The sequence below is a fragment of the Morchella importuna genome (genome assembly GCF_003444635.1).
Source record: "Morchella importuna strain M04M26 chromosome Unknown Morimp01GS007, whole genome shotgun sequence".
Classification (NCBI taxonomy): Eukaryota; Fungi; Ascomycota; class Pezizomycetes; order Pezizales; family Morchellaceae; genus Morchella; species Morchella importuna.
The window spans coordinates 1230259-1248122 of record NW_025763404.1 but is presented as its reverse complement, the minus strand read 5'-3'; the positions used below and the strand labels follow the sequence as shown (position 1 = coordinate 1248122).

General features: G+C 49.8%; 8 protein-coding genes across 8 annotated transcripts; 3 read left to right on the top strand and 5 right to left on the bottom strand.

The window, feature by feature from the left end:
* Positions 1-53: 53 nt before the first annotated feature.
* Positions 54-1434, bottom strand: LAJ45_03519 (uncharacterized protein; the record flags this gene model as incomplete). Its single annotated transcript, XM_046113105.1, has 5 exons — positions 54-248; positions 310-749; positions 807-830; positions 885-1048; positions 1121-1434. The coding sequence occupies 5 exons, from the start codon at positions 1432-1434 to the stop codon at positions 54-56; spliced, it is 1137 nt and encodes a 378-aa protein (XP_045973982.1).
* A 1087-nt stretch (positions 1435-2521) lies between these two features.
* Positions 2522-2881, bottom strand: LAJ45_03518 (uncharacterized protein; the record flags this gene model as incomplete). The annotated part of the gene is made up of 3 exons (XM_046113104.1): positions 2522-2558; positions 2644-2663; positions 2723-2881. The coding sequence occupies 3 exons, from the start codon at positions 2879-2881 to the stop codon at positions 2522-2524; spliced, it is 216 nt and encodes a 71-aa protein (XP_045973981.1).
* Positions 2882-3310: 429 nt separating this feature from the next.
* Positions 3311-4016, top strand: LAJ45_03517 (uncharacterized protein; the record flags this gene model as incomplete). The annotated part of the gene is made up of 5 exons (XM_046113103.1): positions 3311-3326; positions 3395-3461; positions 3509-3564; positions 3762-3877; positions 3963-4016. 5 exons carry the CDS (start codon positions 3311-3313, stop codon positions 4014-4016), a joined length of 309 nt encoding a protein of 102 aa, XP_045973980.1.
* Positions 4017-5387: 1371 nt separating this feature from the next.
* Positions 5388-5895, top strand: LAJ45_03516 (uncharacterized protein; the record flags this gene model as incomplete). The annotated part of the gene is made up of 5 exons (XM_046113102.1): positions 5388-5420; positions 5480-5550; positions 5604-5606; positions 5694-5727; positions 5788-5895. 5 exons carry the CDS (start codon positions 5388-5390, stop codon positions 5893-5895), a joined length of 249 nt encoding a protein of 82 aa, XP_045973979.1.
* Positions 5896-7948: 2053 nt separating this feature from the next.
* LAJ45_03515 (uncharacterized protein) lies at positions 7949-8452 on the bottom strand (the record flags this gene model as incomplete). The annotated part of the gene is made up of 1 exon (XM_046113101.1): positions 7949-8452. One exon carries the CDS (start codon positions 8450-8452, stop codon positions 7949-7951), a length of 504 nt encoding a protein of 167 aa, XP_045973978.1.
* A 1881-nt stretch (positions 8453-10333) lies between these two features.
* LAJ45_03514 (uncharacterized protein) lies at positions 10334-11002 on the top strand (the record flags this gene model as incomplete). Its single annotated transcript, XM_046113100.1, has 1 exon — positions 10334-11002. The coding sequence occupies one exon, from the start codon at positions 10334-10336 to the stop codon at positions 11000-11002; it is 669 nt and encodes a 222-aa protein (XP_045973977.1).
* An 802-nt stretch (positions 11003-11804) lies between these two features.
* LAJ45_03513 (uncharacterized protein) lies at positions 11805-13691 on the bottom strand (the record flags this gene model as incomplete). The annotated part of the gene is made up of 5 exons (XM_046113099.1): positions 11805-12149; positions 12202-12604; positions 12693-13081; positions 13156-13359; positions 13479-13691. 5 exons carry the CDS (start codon positions 13689-13691, stop codon positions 11805-11807), a joined length of 1554 nt encoding a protein of 517 aa, XP_045973976.1.
* Positions 13692-16819: 3128 nt separating this feature from the next.
* LAJ45_03512 (uncharacterized protein) lies at positions 16820-17143 on the bottom strand (the record flags this gene model as incomplete). Its single annotated transcript, XM_046113098.1, has 2 exons — positions 16820-17039; positions 17121-17143. 2 exons carry the CDS (start codon positions 17141-17143, stop codon positions 16820-16822), a joined length of 243 nt encoding a protein of 80 aa, XP_045973975.1.
* Positions 17144-17864: the final 721 nt, after the last annotated feature.

Sequence of the window (17864 nt, the reverse complement as noted above, 5' to 3'; positions counted from 1 at the left end):
ACTAATGCTGCAAATAAGAAGAAAGAATTAGAAAGAAAGAAAGAAGGTACATATTAAACAGATCCGGATCTATCCGTCTTCAGGACCACTCTAGGCGGGTAAGAATACAAGTTTTCCGTCTCCGTCTCGGACTCTGTCCAAATCTGTGTTCCCAAAAAGTCTCCCCGCCATGGCGATTTCTTCGATCTCGACCGGCTCATGGACTCGTCGAGATTGATATCTATCTTCTGGACTACCTCTGTCCGAGTCTGTGATATTTGAACGTTAGAAATTGTCTTGGATAGTTGTTTGGGCTGGTGATAGACTAACCTCAATCACAGATATCATTTCATCATTCCTCGTCAGGGATCCAACACTATCTTGACCCGTTACAGGCATACGTCGTCGTCTCGCATATGAAGAGTTGAGTTGGTATTGGTTGTGTTCAGTGGCTGCGTGTTTGCGCACTTTTTGTATGAACGAGTTAAGAACTGGCGCATTTGCGACTACGCAGGCCACAAAGCACTCAATTGAAGCCCATAGTGTACGTGCCTTCTGCACGGACTGATCACCAATGATAACTGGCAGACGGACAATTGTAACAGCCATAACGAAAAATCCGAGGCCAAAGAGGACTAGGAGTTGAATCTTCCTGATGAGAGGAAGTCTGGATTTGAAAACCATGGGTAAAGGAATGAGGATGAGCATTGCGTCAGTCAGTATGTTGAAAGTTGCCATGGTTAATAGCTGCGCGACAGCTTTCACACACTCTATAAATTTTGTCAGTAACAGAAGGAAAAGGCGGCAATACTATTTTTTTTTCTCACCTCCAGGATATGGCGACATTTGCCCTGCGACATATTAGTATGAAAAATGGTTGATTGACCAGGCTGAAGAGGACTTACAATATACAGGAAAGGGGCGGCATTCAAGTACGGTCCCAAGTATCACCGCAATGAAAGTGATCCCGCAGGTCAAGTACGTAAAATCGATAAGCAGACCATACGGTTTTGACCTAGCCGTCAGGCGCTCATAGAATCCCAAAATACAAACTTTCATACACCACAGACTTTACCTCTCCCAAATTAGTCCATCTACTCATATGAATTTCCTTTCCTTCAAACCCAGATCAAAGACTCACAATCCAGCGTAAAATACTCTACTAGCCAAGATCAACTTGCTTCCCACCACCCTTCGATGCATTTCCTCCTCACTCATACCCATCACATTAATCTTATCAAAGTCGATATTATTTGTTCCATAGACTAGCACCATGTGTATTATGCCCAATCTGATAAATAATGGAGCCAACGATATTCCCATCCATGTGTCGTCCGTGTACATTCGTTCGCCGCGGTGGAAGCGAAAGAGGAGGCGGGTGACTATTAAGATGGCAGAGAGGAACGTGCAGACATAGGTAACTACTATTGAGGAGATATTGGATTGAGACAGCATGTTTGCAGTTCTTTAAAATTCGGTTTGTAGCTGTGTAGTAGCAGTAGTTGCAGTAGTGCGTTGGGGTAGTCGCAGTAATTCAAGTTCTGTCTTATTGAAGAATCCTATCCTCAGCAAACTATTCTGAGGGCGCACTGATTCAGGCCTATTTTTGTCAATGTTAGTTCTTATCCCAAAGCCCAAGTAAAATGCACCTCTACCCACCCTCATTATTCCAAGACACGTCAAAAAAGAATTGATTGATTGACGAGTACCACCACCAGGGCTGGGGTGAGAGGCAAGCAGGTAAGCACAGGAAGCTGGAAATCGATACTACTTTAAACACCTTGCTGAGTATTTCCGGCCTAGAATGGGTGTGGGGAGGGGGATCTCGACAATATATGTAAAATGTCGAACCATTTAATTCGTGGGAGGGAGAAAAAAAAAGAGAGGGTGTGTGGGAGAGGGGACGCCCTTAGTAGTAAGTAGCAGGTACGAGGAGTAGTTTAGTGGTAACCCTGAGCCCATCCCTGCGAGTAAGGGTGATGGTGAAGATGAACCCTGGCCTAGCTAACCTGTCCGCCACAAGTGACAGTGTAGAAAAGCGTAAGGTGCGCGGTACTTACATAACTGCCTACTCGGGGCAGGCAAGAAGAACCTGAAAATGTAAGCTGCAAGTAGAGGCTCAATTTGGTGTAGCTTTTTGCCAGCCGCAAATCAGAGGTCGTTACCATAAAAAGTCATTTTCAGGTTCTTCTTGCCTGCCCCGAGTAGTAGTCCTTCTATCCCAATCCAGTAGCTACCTGTGTCCTGTACCTACACTTGTACTCAGATGGGTACTCTAGGGTGCCTACATACGTAAAGTACTACACAGGGTACTCGTATTTTGTGGAGCAAGGGGGTGGATATGGAAATTGTGGAGATACTGGCCTTCTCTAACGTCCTTCTCTCCCGAACAAGTAAAGTCGGCGGATAGTTGTGTTCCATCTGCATCTAATATCTTATTACGCCATGGGTGCGTGAGGAGTGAGTTCTCTCCCGAAAGCATGCGATGTGGGTGTGGTGCTATGACCCAATCGTCCAAGAGAGAAAACCGCAAAAAAGTACTTTACCATCCCGGATTTCCCCCCGCAAAATCAGAGCGTCTATTTGAGTAGAGTAGATATGCATGCATTAGTAAGGTTTTATTTCTGAGAAAGATTGCGTGGAAGGACACATCTGGAAGCTCACAATATCGGCGCAGATACACTCTACAATATTAACATGGTCAACTTGATATACCTCTTGAGACACCGAACGTCAAGCTCACTTCCGTTTCGAGAGCCACTGGTGGAAGCTTCGGTACGGCCTTATCGCCGGTGTGGGTCCAATACAAGACCGTTCCAAATGGCTTCCCGGTGAATCTCAAAGCTTGCGCGCGTACGGGCTTGATTGGGAAGTGCGAGACAACTGATTCGCCCCAACCCATGATCGACCAACCAGAGCTCTACGGATGATTTCCGGACGGAAAGGTTATGACCATGCGTCTTCGAACATGCTTTTTGCTGAGCCTCGTTGCACCACAGCAGTACAGCATCGAAAAATAGACATCACGGGCGCAATTTCTGTGAAAGGTATATGTAGCACATTATCGAAGTGTTCAAATGTCGGGGTAAGGCTTGCCTGAGTAGTTGTCCGTGTTTGGCTTTTATTGGCGGATTTCTATTAAGTTAATCAACATCACGGGTGTCTCTGGCTAGATAGTATCATCGAGGCAAATGAAACCGCTCGTTCTTTAGGTGCTGTAAGTATGTTAAGACAGTGGTGTCAGGTATGCACATATCTACTCTAGCAATCGATATCGCCCATATCAAGAGTTATACCTCAAGTTCTGGACACAAAACCCTTACTTCTACACATGCATACTCGACTGGGTAAAGAAAACCCTTGCATAAAACACTAAGTTCTTCTTTCTCAGCACTAGCTAATACATGCAATGCAGCCTGGCCTTGTCTTGTTTTGACACCGAGTGTGATTTCTCTTGGTTGCATCAGTGTACGGACGGCTCCGTATGCATGATTAGTTTAGTTTAATTCCTGTCCCCGGAATACGGCAGAGGTGAAGAAGTATCGTCGATCAACGTCGGAATTCCAGAAGGCCCCAAAGTTTCCAGTAAGTGCAATCATTAATTTATTCTCAATGAACGAGCAGACAAAGTGCATATATTGTAATCATTCAACGTTGGCCCTCAGGTTTGACAGGTCGCTTTTTTTTCTTTCTCGCTAGTATCATCACAATTGACGGTGCATCCCCGGATCATTCGGCTCTTGGTGGCTTATACTTACAGTCCCGCCGCCGATCAACACTAGATAACCTCGAGTACAAGCTCCTTCCGCGCGCATCTCGACCCAAAACACACACCTTGGCCCGCCGCGGCTCAACTAGGCCCGGCAGACAGACGAAATTCGAGCTGGTGAAACATCTGGTTAGTCCATCGCTGCTGATGTGTTTTTAAGCTTATGCTGTGCATGAGGTTGACGATTTCCTGGGCGCGGATCGAGGCGGGGCAGAGGGGCTCGAAAACTTTACCTCGTGCTCGATTTGCAAATAGATATGTATCATAGCCATAGCCAAACCACAATGCAATGCATATGTAGCGGCTGCCTATGTCTATGCTGAATCACAACATCGTATCCGAGTCCCCTCGAGCTAGAAACAGCCGAGTTATTTCGGTTGAAAGGATGGATGTACCTGACGATCATATCTTCGAGAATTAGCGTACTTGAGTACTATGTAGGCATAGTTGATTGCCGCAGTACCCTAGACGTTATGTAAAGAAAAGAGAAATCCTTCGATTGAGGAAGCTGATCGAAAGACGACTAGACGAGACAGGCCCAGGGTACATAGAATAGATAGAGTACATACTCTAGATCGATAGCTGAATGGAGTAGAGTAACTTACTAATCTAACGACAGCACACGCAATATGAGTCTACGAGTACTAGCTAGTCCGTGCGAGTCTTATAATCAATCAATCTATGCGTAACCCCCTAACCCTAATCATATCTGTGCTTCTAGGGGCTCTGTCTGAGTGGTTGGGCTAAGCGAAGTGGCTACGGCTCTAATCTATGGGCCTGGGGGGACTGATCTAGCTCTTAGCTTTTGTGTGGTGGCTGTCGAGTAGAGGAGAGATGTGTATCTTCCTTCCACGGTGGCTGATTCTGAGTGCTTTCTCAAGTGGCATGCATGAACTACATGTAAGCACATAGCATGCCCCCAATTGCAAGGTGCCTAGCTTCTCTCCTGACATGTTCTTTTGTAGAATTCCGTGCATCAGTACATACATACTCTAAAGCTTGATTACATATAACTTAATTAATTATATATTAATCAATTAAACCCCACCTTTGCTACATGTATTGCTGTGATACGAAAAACCCAGCCTACGAGTTGCGGGGCTAGGGTTATCACAACAACCCGATAAGCTGGCCCTATCACCTCTATCACCACAGGTCACTCGCGCTGATGTGAGACATCAACTACATGCACCTATATGTTCCCCAAACTATACCAATATTTCTGGTCTTAGCACACACTGACACGAGAATACGACACTCGAGCGCCCCTGCCGTGGAACACAAGACTACCCACTTATAATACCTGGCTCGATCGCGACCCAGCGGAAAGTCTTCCATCTCAAGCTGACCGTCGCATTGTCGGTGAGTGGGGTCAAGTGCTAATATCGTCTGAAACCCCGCGAGCTGTGGTGGGGGGGGGGGGGGGGTACGTGCGTCTGGGATGCGAGCAGTTCAGTTATGTACTGACAGGTGACGTCGCCGAGCTGGAGTAGTGCAGTTGTTATTTCGGCCAGACATCTCGTGGAGGCGGGCTATTGAGCGTCAGTTTTATGTATCCTCTTAGGACGCTCTGTATGTTCCGGGATGGTGTGTTTCGGGAGGTTGTGGCTTGCTTGTTCCACACACACGACTTCCGGCAATGATGGCATGGCAGAAAGGTATAAGTAGACAGGTATACGGTGAAACAATTATCGTGAGTGGGTAAGTAAGGGGATGCTGATTCGCTTACAGGCTGCTGCTGCGGGGAGGGATGTGTTGTGTTACGATTTCAAAAAAGGAGGGCGGGTTGGCGAGGAACTCAGGTATAAAGGTTTCATTTATTGGTGACATCTAGCTAATAAAAGCTCTCTGATAGGAGGTCCGGAGAGAACGCCTGTTTCACACTCTGTGCTACTTATTACTTTCAAGACCACATATCTAACGTCACGACTGGAACTTAATCAAGCATTGCGATTGGAGCTTCAGAATCGAGTGCTGGTGTATGATTCAAACACCTTTTTTTTTTTTGTTTAATTCATTAATTTGATTCAAACACCTAGAGGTGCAACGCGCAGGCGCAGTGTTTGCAACCCATTACGCCCTTGGCCGTGGACACAATACCAACCTTCCTTCTACAAGTCTATGAATCACTAACAGTTACAGCTTAAACTCTATTTCCCCTGGACCCGTCCGTGGTGGAACCTATATAGCTTTATCGGGTGGCCACACACCACGGGTCCTGCATACAAATCTCCTGAGTCCTTTATCCAACCTCCAGCACAGGCATGTTTCAATTCGACAAATTTATATATGTTTCTAGCACTCATGCGCAAGATTGAGGAATCTCCAACGATAGATAGTACTGTTATACACTCTCTAGTCTCACACACCACCACCCGCACCGACATCCGCTGCTGTCACCACATTTCCCACGCACACCAGGAGTTCGTCTATACCAGCCAGTCATATCACCCAATCTTCAAAACAAGACGCAGGAACCCGACGCCCAGCCAAGACCGCAGAGCGGGTGATAATACATGACGCGCCCCCGCACGACCCCCATCAATGACTTCCAACCACCCTCGCCAGGGAGCAGAAGAACATCTCACGCAGATCTATAGGCGGTACATCTTGCGCATCTTGCGTAGTATGCAGTGACGGCGCCTCGAACACTAGCGGGATGTCATGTGCGGCGACCATTGCCAAGGCCGGCCAAGATTAAGCCCGCCTATAGGATAACCTCCACCGCCCGCCCTCTTGCCATCCATGTCATGCCGTATCCCATCTACCCCTTATCTTCCTACTAATATTTATGTCGTATATATCTATACGCCGGCGATATCTCTTCTACTTCCAGGAGGAAAACGGGTGTTTATGCCTAATGGCCGACGTGGAACTTGGCAAGTAGGAGGGGGGGATGGTAAGTGATGCATACCCCCTTTCTGCCCTGTGAGAACGTTGAAGCGTCAGGTTACACCTTGCTACATACGCCAGGACTGAGGGTGTACGGTAGGCGCTGTGTCTGCGGCAGCGAGGTCGTCCCTCCATCTACGCGTGCATGGTTGTACTATCTCACTTCAGAACCTATGGAGATGGTATAAGTCCCGGTCTTTATGGCCACGATAATTGTAAGTAGTGCACCTACTTGCAACAAAACCTTAGAGGGCCGCCGGCAAATGGAACAGGGTTAGGGTTATATATCAATCCAATCTCCCCGCTCTCTACGTCTTCAAAGACGCGAGAAAATACTATCTAACGCAGAAATAAAACATAATAGCGTAATCCTGTCTCCTACTCACTATTGTTAGCGTTTATAATTTAGTTTGGGGAGAGAAGTTGGCTGTTGGACTTGATTTTCGCAGGGCTAACCACCGTTTTCATGGTGAGGCGTGTTTCTAGTATATTAGCAGGCGTTAAGAAACTGAAAGTCCTAAATTTGAGCCTGCAGACCTCGGATTTGAGCGGGATACCCAGCATGCAATTAATGAATTAAACAAAAAAACAAAAACAAAGAGCGGGGTACCCAGTGCATCCGAAACCGAGTGATATTTCATGATTAATCCTAGTGGGTGCGTGTAGTCCAATTGGTCCAACTCGGCGTTTTAGATACGCTGCGTTATATTGAGCGTTGTAGGATACACTATTAGTCTCAGAACTATCCTCTCAACTCCCGTATGTAAAACTGTTTGATGGGGTGAAGCAATTATGTTTAAAGCTAACAATACTCAAGAAAGGAAGGACCTTTTAGTCAGCCCAGGAGCTATGTACCCCAATCAGATCGCCAAGTCGAGTCATAATTAGGGTTATTATTTCTGTCAAGGTAGTAGATAGGCGCTGGAGCCAAGTTTAGTAAACCAGCTGACTAGAGGGTAATGATCCCCACCCCCACCCTGGCTGTTGTTTATTGATTGTCCGAGTGTCATCACAATTGAAACCACTGCAGTAGTACGATCAAAAGTTCTTTTTTAAAAAGACGATATTTGCATTAAACCACAGCTGACTCTGTTATACAAAGGCTATCCACACCGCAACCTCATTACGTGTACTCCGCCGTCCTCATCCTACACTCATTAACCAAAAAAAAAAAAGACAAAGAAAAAAAAAGAGTAAACTCCATTAAAGAACGCTTCCAGACCGCAAAACACACCCAAACATCAAACATCACAATCATTCACTCATCATAACTCATCTCTCCCTACTCCCCAAACCCTCCACTCTACTTTACCAATACCGTCCCCTCCTCTCACCAACCGTCGCGTCCCTCCCCCTCCTCCAAATCATCCCCGCCATCACCGCCGTAAAGAAGAACAACAGCACATTCAAAATCCCCAGCCCCCACGCCGCCTTATACATGGAGCACGTCCTATCGACCCTCACGCCGACATTCCAGTTACCCCACCCGGCATTCGACCACGCGCCCACACAGTCCGTGTTCTCCGCAACCCTGCCCAGCAGCACCACGCCCGCAATGAGCACGCCAAAGAAACACAGATCGACAACGGCAACCCACAGGTCCGTGAAGCGCCCGCGGTGGAAGAGGAACAGCGTTACGAGCGCCCACGCGGTCGCGAGGATGGCCACGACAAAGAGGCAGAGCACGGTGTCGGGCGCGGTGAGGCCGCGCTCGTCGGCTTGGTGAACGAACCAGGCGAGGATGCCCCAGATGGGGATGAGGGTGATGATCTGCAGGATGCGCAGGAAGAAGAAGATGGTGCCGGCGAGCATGGCTGCGGTTGGTGTGGGTTGTTGCTCGTGTGTAGTATGTAGTTTATGGTAATGTAATAATGCTTAAGATGGTATGAGAGGGGGGGATCCAAACTCGACTGGCACCGAGAAGGAGGATAGAGGAGGAGGAGGAGGAGGTAGTATTAAACTGATACTTTGCTTTGCACTGTCTGTCTGATTACAATCCGGGGGGACATTCCACAAGCCTTATATCCTGCCCTTCCCAACTCCAAATCATCCAAAACAAGACTTCCCCTACCCCAGGAATCCCAGGAAATGCTACCACATCATCATCCTCTCCAGCTACGTAGTAGAGGAACCGCCCCTAACCAAGTTTGAGCACGCACCCGCCGCCCTCCGGCCAATCACCAACCACCGCCCAACCAAGCAAGCACCTACCCTCCGACCAACCAACCAACCACCAGCCACTCAAGAGGAAGAGAGCATGCATGACGTGACATCTACTCTGCAGGCCACCACGGCCTTGGTCTACGGCGCAACAGCCCCATCGCATCGTGCCAGCAGATCATCGAGTGCAGCTGTTGCACCACCGCATCCATATCCAAACAGGAGCAGTACCTCCTCTACTTGTGTGTGTACCTGGGGAGGTCGAGGGGTGTTTGGGCTCCTTGCGTCTGTATGAGGAACCTTACGCTGGGCAGATCTGAGGTACCTTACTTGCAAGTTGCAGTATATCTACTAGTATTCTAGATACATGTATGCAGAGTAGTAGTGCCAGGGACAGCAACAGATACCAGGACAGCATCGTCGTGCTAAAAAGCCTACTCGTTTACCACGAAAAGAACCAGTTGCTCAGGGCAAGGATTATTTGTATGGGGTGGCGGTGATCTCTCATACAAATCATTACTGTTTCCGTCACTTGCATTTTTTTGTTCTTACCCTGGTATACGAGTCGTTAGTTTTGAGTAGTGACCATTGCAAGGCCTCTGACCAGGCTCTGTTTTTCCCTTCCCCGCCAGCAACCGGCGAGGGATCTTGCTGTTCTCCAGTTTCTCCAACCTCGTGATTGGTCGGTCGGCTCAGTTCATTAGGATTGGGCTGTCCACTTCTTGCACTCACTGGGGGGATGTTTGAGGCAGCAGGGTTCGCGCACAGCAGTTGTTAACGCTAGTTACGTCAGATATGATATGGATCCCCGATGACGTATCGGTCCAGTGTAGCACGGATTATCATTGTTCCCTGCAACGCAAATAATTAATGCGCAAAACCGGTTAGGGTGAAACACCGCCAACCAATCATCATGGAGACTCTTTTATGCCTGAGAATGCTTGGAAGACCGCTCTGTTTGGTAGGCGCGCTTCTGCCAAGGGGTTGTGATTGGCAGGGTTAGGGTTGGCAGTGGGCAGGCAGGTGGGGCTGGGCGGGCATCACTGTGCAGGAGAGATGGAGAGACGATCGGGGGGGCTTGGGGTGAGATTGGAATTGGGTGTGGCGCGCTAGGGAAGGAGTGGGAGTGGGAGTGGGAGGGGGAGGGAAGGGGGATGGGAGTGAGAGTGGGAGGGGGGTGGAAGGAGAGTGGGAGTGGGAAGGGGAAGGGGAATAGTGAGAGTGGAAGGAGAGTGGAAGGGGAGTGGCATGGAGAGGGAAGGGGAGGGAAGGAGAGGGAAGGAGAGGGAAGGAGAGGGAAGGAGAGGGCATGGGCTGACCACAATGTTCTGGCGGGTGGCTACATACAGTGGAATACTTACTGGAGGGGAATATAGGTGGGTCTGTGAGAGTTTACCGTGGACTCACGACCACGATTAGCTGTCCCTTCCTACCTACCATAACCACGTATCATGGCCCATCAACACCCCTCCCCCTCCCCCTCCCCCTCCCCCTCTCCTCCAATCACACACACACACACACACTCTCCCCACAATGACCCCCAAAACCACCATCCACGGCGTCCTCGTCCACCGCACCCCCACGCCCACCCACCCCAAATACCACTTCCACCCACACCCCATCCCCGCCGCCTCCCTCCACCCGGGCACCTTCTCCCCGCCCATCCCCTTCCTCACCGCCATGCTCCCCGCCGCCTGCGGCCTGCACATCCTCTACACGCAGCCCCCCACCCCCGCCACCCCCACAAGCACGCACATCCCGCTCGACTTCCGCTCCTTCTTCTTCGGCTACTGGTCGCTCAACCTGCGGCAGCACCCCGCGCTCACCTCGCGCATGGTGTTCTTCCGGCAGGACCTGCGCCCGCTGGAGCCGCGCCAGTGCGCGGTGCTCTGGGCGTTCTGTGAGTGCGTGGTGCGGAGCATCTACGCGGACGTGCTGGAGCTGTTTCCGTGGGGCGGGGCGTTTGGGTGCGGTGATGGAGGAGGGGGGGCGGCGGCGATGGAGGAGGTTGTGGTGGCGGGGATGCACAGGCTGTGGGTGCAGAGGGCGGGCGTGGATTGTTTGTATGCGTGGGGGAGGTGGCATCGGAATGAGAAGCTGCTGAGGGGGCGGGAGGAGTGGAGGGGCGTGGTGATGTTGTATGATGATGGTGAGAGGTATGGGGGGGCGTGTTCTGGCAAGAGGTGGTGTACGGCGGGGTGAGAGGTGCTAGACGGGTGATTGTGTATGATGGGCTGTGATGCTGACTGATTCGCCCAAGAGGAGCTGAATCGATACATATGGCTAAACAGCCGAAGGGCTGCATGACAAGAGGTACGAGTTAGCGGAGGAAGAAGACTGGCTGGCTGGGGACGGACGGGCCTAATTGAGTTGATATAAGTTGATTGTTTATTAACAAACGCTGCACTGCGGTATATATTGAGGAGGAGGAGGAGGAGGAGGTCTGTTATTAATCACTTACCGGCGGCATGCAACTGTACTAATATCTATTTGTGTCTGTATTCATCCTGTATCACTCGCGCAACCATCGATATCTCACAATACGATGATCATCACTCTTCACAAGCATAAATACCGTCCCCGGTTTCTGTTTCATCACTACTCTAAATTCAGACGGTATGGAAATGCTTTATAGCCAATAAACATTCCCAGATGATTTATGATGATTAGTTTACCCCTAACCCTACAAGGTGTTCAAACGCACGCAGTACGGTACTCCTTAATCAGACAGACACAACCATACAAAAAGAGGACGAACAGGAAGAAGAAGAAGATAGAGAAATGAAGAACGATAAACAGAAGAAAAAGAATAATAATAAGAAGACAGAGGTTATATTCCACATAGACCCATACCCAGAGTACTCGTACCAACCTCTCATCGATATCATACACATACAGATTACCCCCATGCCCAGCCAGTCCAGTCCCAACTAGTTAGTCCCAATAACTCCACAACCCAAACCCCCACAACCACAACGCCCCCCACAACCCACAACCACAACATCTACCCCCCCCTCATCACCGCCTCCGCCGGCATCCCCCCCTCCATCTCCCGACTCCCCACCATGTCCAACTTATGCTCCTCCGCGACCTCCTCGAGGCTCTTCCCCTGCGGTATCTCGCCGTCCAGCGACTCGTCGTCCAGCAGGTCTGGGTTGAGCCGCAGCGCGCCGCGCGGGATCAGCGTTGCGAGGAAGAGGATGGTGGCCAGGACGGTGAACTGCACGCCGCCGATGTTGAAGAGGGCTACGTGCGCGTCGCCGCTGGACTTGATGGTGCTGTCGATGTAGCGGCCGAGGGTGGAGGAGAGGATGGCGAAGAGGATGATGTAGGTGGAGTAGAGGAAGGCCTAGTGCGGTGTGTTAGTATCATGCGAGAGTTGGGGAGAGGGAGGTAAATACCATGACCGCACCAAGCGCAGACACATTCCTCGACTCACTCTCCCTGCGTGCCAAACACGCCTGAATATACGCCGCCAGCGACACATCGCCCGCCGCCCATCCAAACGAGATGGGCATAAACACGGCCGCGAGGGTCCACGCATAGTTGACGTTATTCGCGGGCGGGTAGTAGTGCGGGACGGCCCAGACGATCAGGAGCAGCAGCGAGTCTGCACGCAGCCACGGGATGGGCGTGGGCACAAAGTCGTTGAGGAAGAAGACGCCGAGCGCGCCGAGGAGCTCGCCAAAGTTGGACCCGCCGACGAGGATCTGCGAGTAGGCCGAGACCTTGAAGACTTGTTTTGCGACGAGCGGGGCGATGCCGGACTCGAGGTAGCGGTGGCCGTAGAGCGCTACGGAGTAGCTGTGTGGTGGTGGGGGGTGTCAGTGGTAATGATCCATATCGCAACTTTTTGTGTCACAGGGGCAGCAGAGGGGAGGGAAAGACAAACCCAAGCGGCAACCACATAAACTTCCTCTCAGAGAAGATAATGACCGCACCACGGTACACCGACTCGCCAAAATACTTTGCGCCGTGCCAGACCTGCATGAAGTAGTTGCTCTTCTCGTGCTCAATATCAACCTTAAACTCAAGGACCGAAATGAAACTCCAGACAATGCAAGCGCACGTGAAGAAGATGGGCGTGACAATGAACGAGTAGTTGTTGCCCAGGCGGAGCACGAGGTAGGTGGTTGCGAAGGCGCCGCCGGTGCCGGCGACCTCGTAGAAGATGTGCACGGTGGCATCCATGCGACGGAGCTTGTTGACGTTGCCGCCGACGATGTCGCGGGGGATGACACGCCGGATGAGCTCGACCATGCCGTAGGCTATACCGGAGGCCTGCAGGGGGGAAGTTCTGTTAGAGGTCATGGAAGGGGGAGTGTGGGGGGAGGGAGGGAGGGGGAGGGACATACACAGTAGACCGGGAAGAGGGCGTTCGGGTTCCAGTCACCATAGTGGGCCTTATTCTCCCCACTCTTCTTCATCCTCCCACCCGTCGACGCATCCACAACCAACAACACCGCTGCCAACAGTCCAAAGAACATGACCGCCGCAGCGAGCACCGAGCGGGTCGGGAAGCGCTTGATCAACGGCGCAATCAGGATCGAGCCCACACACTAGTGTCACCCACTATCAGTTTCTACATACTTCCCCCCGAGAACCAGCTAGCTAACGATATATAATAGGAAAGAAGAAAGAAGAAGTTGGGCATATATGAATATGATAATATACACACCTGAAACGCCTGGTTGAGACCCTGCAGGATCCCGAGCTTCTTGTACGTGGACCCGCTGCCGAAGCGGTCGGTGGCCAGCGTGACGATGGACCCGTTGAAGGCCTCGAGCCCCAGCTTGTAGAACATGATGCCGATGATGTAGATTGCGATGTTGCGGCGCTCGGTGGGCGAGTAGGCGTGGTAGATCTCACGCACATGGCTGAGGAGCCCCATCGTGAACTGACTGCTCAGTGACTGACTGACTATCTGACTATGGGTGTTTGAGAGCCGACTTTTGTTTGGTTGGAGTAGCTATAAGCTACTATACTAGGTAGAAGTAGCTGTTGATGGGTTGGTTGTGGGATCGGATTGCAATTGGGGGGTGCTGGTGGACGACGTCCTCGGGACTATATATGAATCCTGTGCCTGAGTGGTGGTACTGCGCGGAGTATGTGTAGAACAGCAACTACCGTCCTGGTGCACACTGCAATGCCTCTTGTGCTCGAGATCCGTCCTGAAGACAAAAAGCTATGAGTTACCAGACAGATAGCAGTAACAATTAGTCCTTCTGGATGAAATGCCCAGACTTCAGTGTATGCAAGACGGTGCGACGTTCTTGATCGATCTCCTGTAGACAAGACAGGAGTGCAGACAGCAGAGAGCAGACAGCAGACGTAATATAATTGGAGTATTGGCAGCCGTAGTCGCAGTCGTAGTAGTTGATAACCGTAAACCTCCTGCTGCTGCTAGCTGCTAGCTACATGTACTGTTCCCAAAACCAAAGACCAGCATCGATCTGCCCCGGTCTCTATATACACATCTCACCTCAATTGGGTCTCTCTCCCAAATAAGCATAAAAAAAAAGAAGACAAGCTCACACACTAGCCACTCGCCATTCGCTCACTCTCCTCCATAGCTGAGTCCAAACCAAACCAAACCAAAAACTAAAACCATACTAGTACAGTTAGTTCCCTTCTCTCCCCCCATCCTCATCCCTCATCCCCGTCTCCCCGTACGTTCCCCCCATGAAATATCGACACCCCCCCCCCCATGCATACAGTACCGACAGTACCGTACCAACAACCAAAAAAAAACCCTCTTTTCTTTTCAATAAAATCAAAAAAAACCGTCAAATGCACGTGTGCCAGTCCCATCCCTCTCTTTGGCTCCCCCATACCCCCCGGCCCACGTGCAAGCAGGTCGCGGTTCTATTGGCGCCTCCCGCTTGGCTGGGGTGTAGTTGCACGTGGGGGGAGGGGGGGGGGTTATACTACGGACTGGGGGGGGAGGATTGGGATTGGGCCAATGGGGCGGTGCGTGAATGAGTGTAGCAGTCAGTCAGTGGTGGCCCTGGGTGATTTGCAATTATTAAGGTGGTACCGTGGTACTGCGTGGGGTGGAATGAAGAGAAGAGAAGAGATGATTGCGGGATTCGATTGTATTGTGTCTCAGCTACTAAACTACCTACTCTATTTAGAGTCTATACAGTGCCTTTACTGTGTTTACCGCAAGGGGGTGGAAACAGTGCAGTCTGGTCGTAATGCTTAATGCGGCGGGGAGTACAGAATGCTAGACCGATATTCTCATCTTCTTACCTATCTACATACATACAAAAACAACACCGCCGCTGCTGTATCGAGCAATTGAGAGGCAGGGATAACTCTAACGCATTCAGAAGATTTTTGGTACTTCATGTAGGTACGTTTAAAAACAAGTCCTGCATGAAAATGAAACCATAAAGCAATTATTTGCCGATGTCCCGTATGTATTCACATCTCAATTGATGGCAGAAATATCCTTACCCCTCCCTGTGGACCGTCCCCCCATTCTTCCTAGTAGATTTTCACAGGGGGGTAGGTACCTTTTTTTTTTTTTTTTTTTTCATGCCTTATTTCTTTCTTTTCTTTCGTTTCGCTTGATCTTCTCTGGAATATTGGTTCCAAGGTACTGGATAGAAGCAGGAATAGAATACATAGAATAGGAATCTCGAAATGTCACGATGGATGGTGTGCATAACTATCCGTCTCCCCAAGAAGCCTAATTAGCTAAGTAAAAGGGCCCAAAGACAAGCAATCGACAAGCCTCGTAACGACAATCTACTAAAAACATCCCGATTCGCTTCCCCCGCGCCAACCCGAACGAGCTTAGCCACATACCATTCCCCATCCCGAAATCCTCCACTCCCTACCCCCCCCAAAAAAAAAAAAAAAATTACACTCAAGAAAAAGCTTCTCTTTACCACCACCGCCAGCACAAGCGTTCATGGCTTGGTCCCCTCTTTGGACTCATGGCTGTGACGGCGAGACCTCCGTGCGTGCGGCGGCGGCGGCGGTTCTACCGCAAATACTACTGTAGGAACAGTTGTACTCGTATTTCCCTGACGTTTGTGGACGCGACTGATATTGCATGCCATACAAAAATACGCCAAGCTCATGATTTTGGGTGTATGCAATAATGTCCCAGTTCAAAAACGTCAGTGAAATACGAGTAGTTGTGATGTCCATATCTCAAATTCTCCACGACCACTAGCCAGCCCATCGTGAAGAAAGGGTTGGTTGGGAATTTACCCAACTCTGTGGCACGTGCGGGTTGTGTAACGAGACACACAACCCCCATTGATCAACTTAGGCACTCCACAGGGAACTATGTACAGCAGAGTATGGTACATGGTGGAAAATCACTCTGGCGAGGTGGTACTTTCGCTTATCGAACTGCCAGCGCGGGAAGGTGTCAGTTGTGTTGTGCGAGGAAAAGGAATGAGTTGTGGTATTGTCCCTACTGGGGTACTGGGGGGGCATGGGGTTTTGACAGCTTGGCTAGATTACTACAGTAGCAGCTCGTAGTTACTGCCTGGTACTTTCCTTCAGTCAGGCTAGATACGTACATGTACCTAGGCTAGTTACTCTAGCACTTCAAAGTCGAGATAGTATCTCTTGCGCGCCCAAACTTCACTTTGTGAACTGTAGTACCAACGGCTGTAGCTAGAGCTCATAATCCAGAATCTGACAGCACCCCTTAATTATCCCTACCTCAGTGCGTTCCATATATACGTATCATATCGCCTCCTACTTAAGCTTATGCACCGAACAATTATAGAACATTCTGCTTCCTGCCGAATCGCAAAGTTTCCAGCCAATAGCATCGCTGCCTTTGAGACCGTGCCATCGTGTATAGGTGGGTGGAAAAGTGTCGTACGTCGATTGAGCCTCAAGATTTGCATTTCGTTTTAGCAATTGATAGAGTCACGACGTTTCCAAGGCGAGCGAGAAGTGGCATTCCTGCTTTCTATCCCTACTCTGATCCATGAGGCCATCATCATCTGCCCCATAGCGTCGGGCCCCCATCCGACAGTAATGCATTGATTATGGACGATTGTCGTTAGTCGTAGGAACGGCCTCCGTCGTCCCAGGTAAAGGAAAATGGGTATGTGGCTGTTTCCCTAGCTTTCCACGTGGGTTCATCTGCACTCCATTTAGGTTTCTTTTGATTCGTACATCCTTGAACGTGCACCTCTGTAGATCGAGGCGTATATTATCGTTGTGTTTGTGGTCAAAGAGAGTGTACCTATGATATCTAGCTATTCTATAGAGAAGTAAGGCTCAGTAATAATCACTCAGCTTGTGCTCCGTAGTCATGGTTGATCAAAGGTACAGATATACATACGTGGTCATCTTCACGCCATCCATTGACACAGCCCGCCTATCTGTATACCCGTTGGCTAAAGCAACTGTTACTTCGCACCCGAGGGAGTCGGCCTCGAGCACAGTTTTGCCTGATTTCAAAAAGTGCAAATCCTTGGTGAACACTATCGATCAGAGATCTTCAAACCTAGGATAACAGCAGTACCTAGGCTTAAGCCAATTCGTCATTTTCCCTCCGCTAGTTGTAACGGCAGCCTTGCATCTAGGGAGGTATGTAATTAATTGTTGTATCGATCTCCAAGGCATTTGGACAGAAGCAGGTTGACTTACGAGGACATATCCAAAGCAATGCAGCAGCGCCCCTAGGAGAATAATTAACTATAGTTACACATTGTAGCTTGTAATCCGACTCTCCACAGGCATTACAAAACGTCATGATTCAATATATGTGCAATATTTCCTTTTTGATGTTTCTTGGAGGCTTAGAGAGCCGATTATAGCCGATTTCGTTTGCCTTGGGGTGTTTTAGATGTGTTCCCGCATGTAGATCTTCTTGAGCTTTATACGTATATACCACATACGCACTATCTCCGCACGAGGGCGGTAGTTGGTGATGATAATGAGATGGATGCGCAGGAGCGGATAGATGCGCAGGACTGGATGGAGGAGGTACGTACGGTTAATCTTCGAGTGGATTCCATCCTCTGCTACGTCGACTCATACTGAAGAGAAGTAATCCTAGCTATGGTGCAAGAGGGAGTAGAGG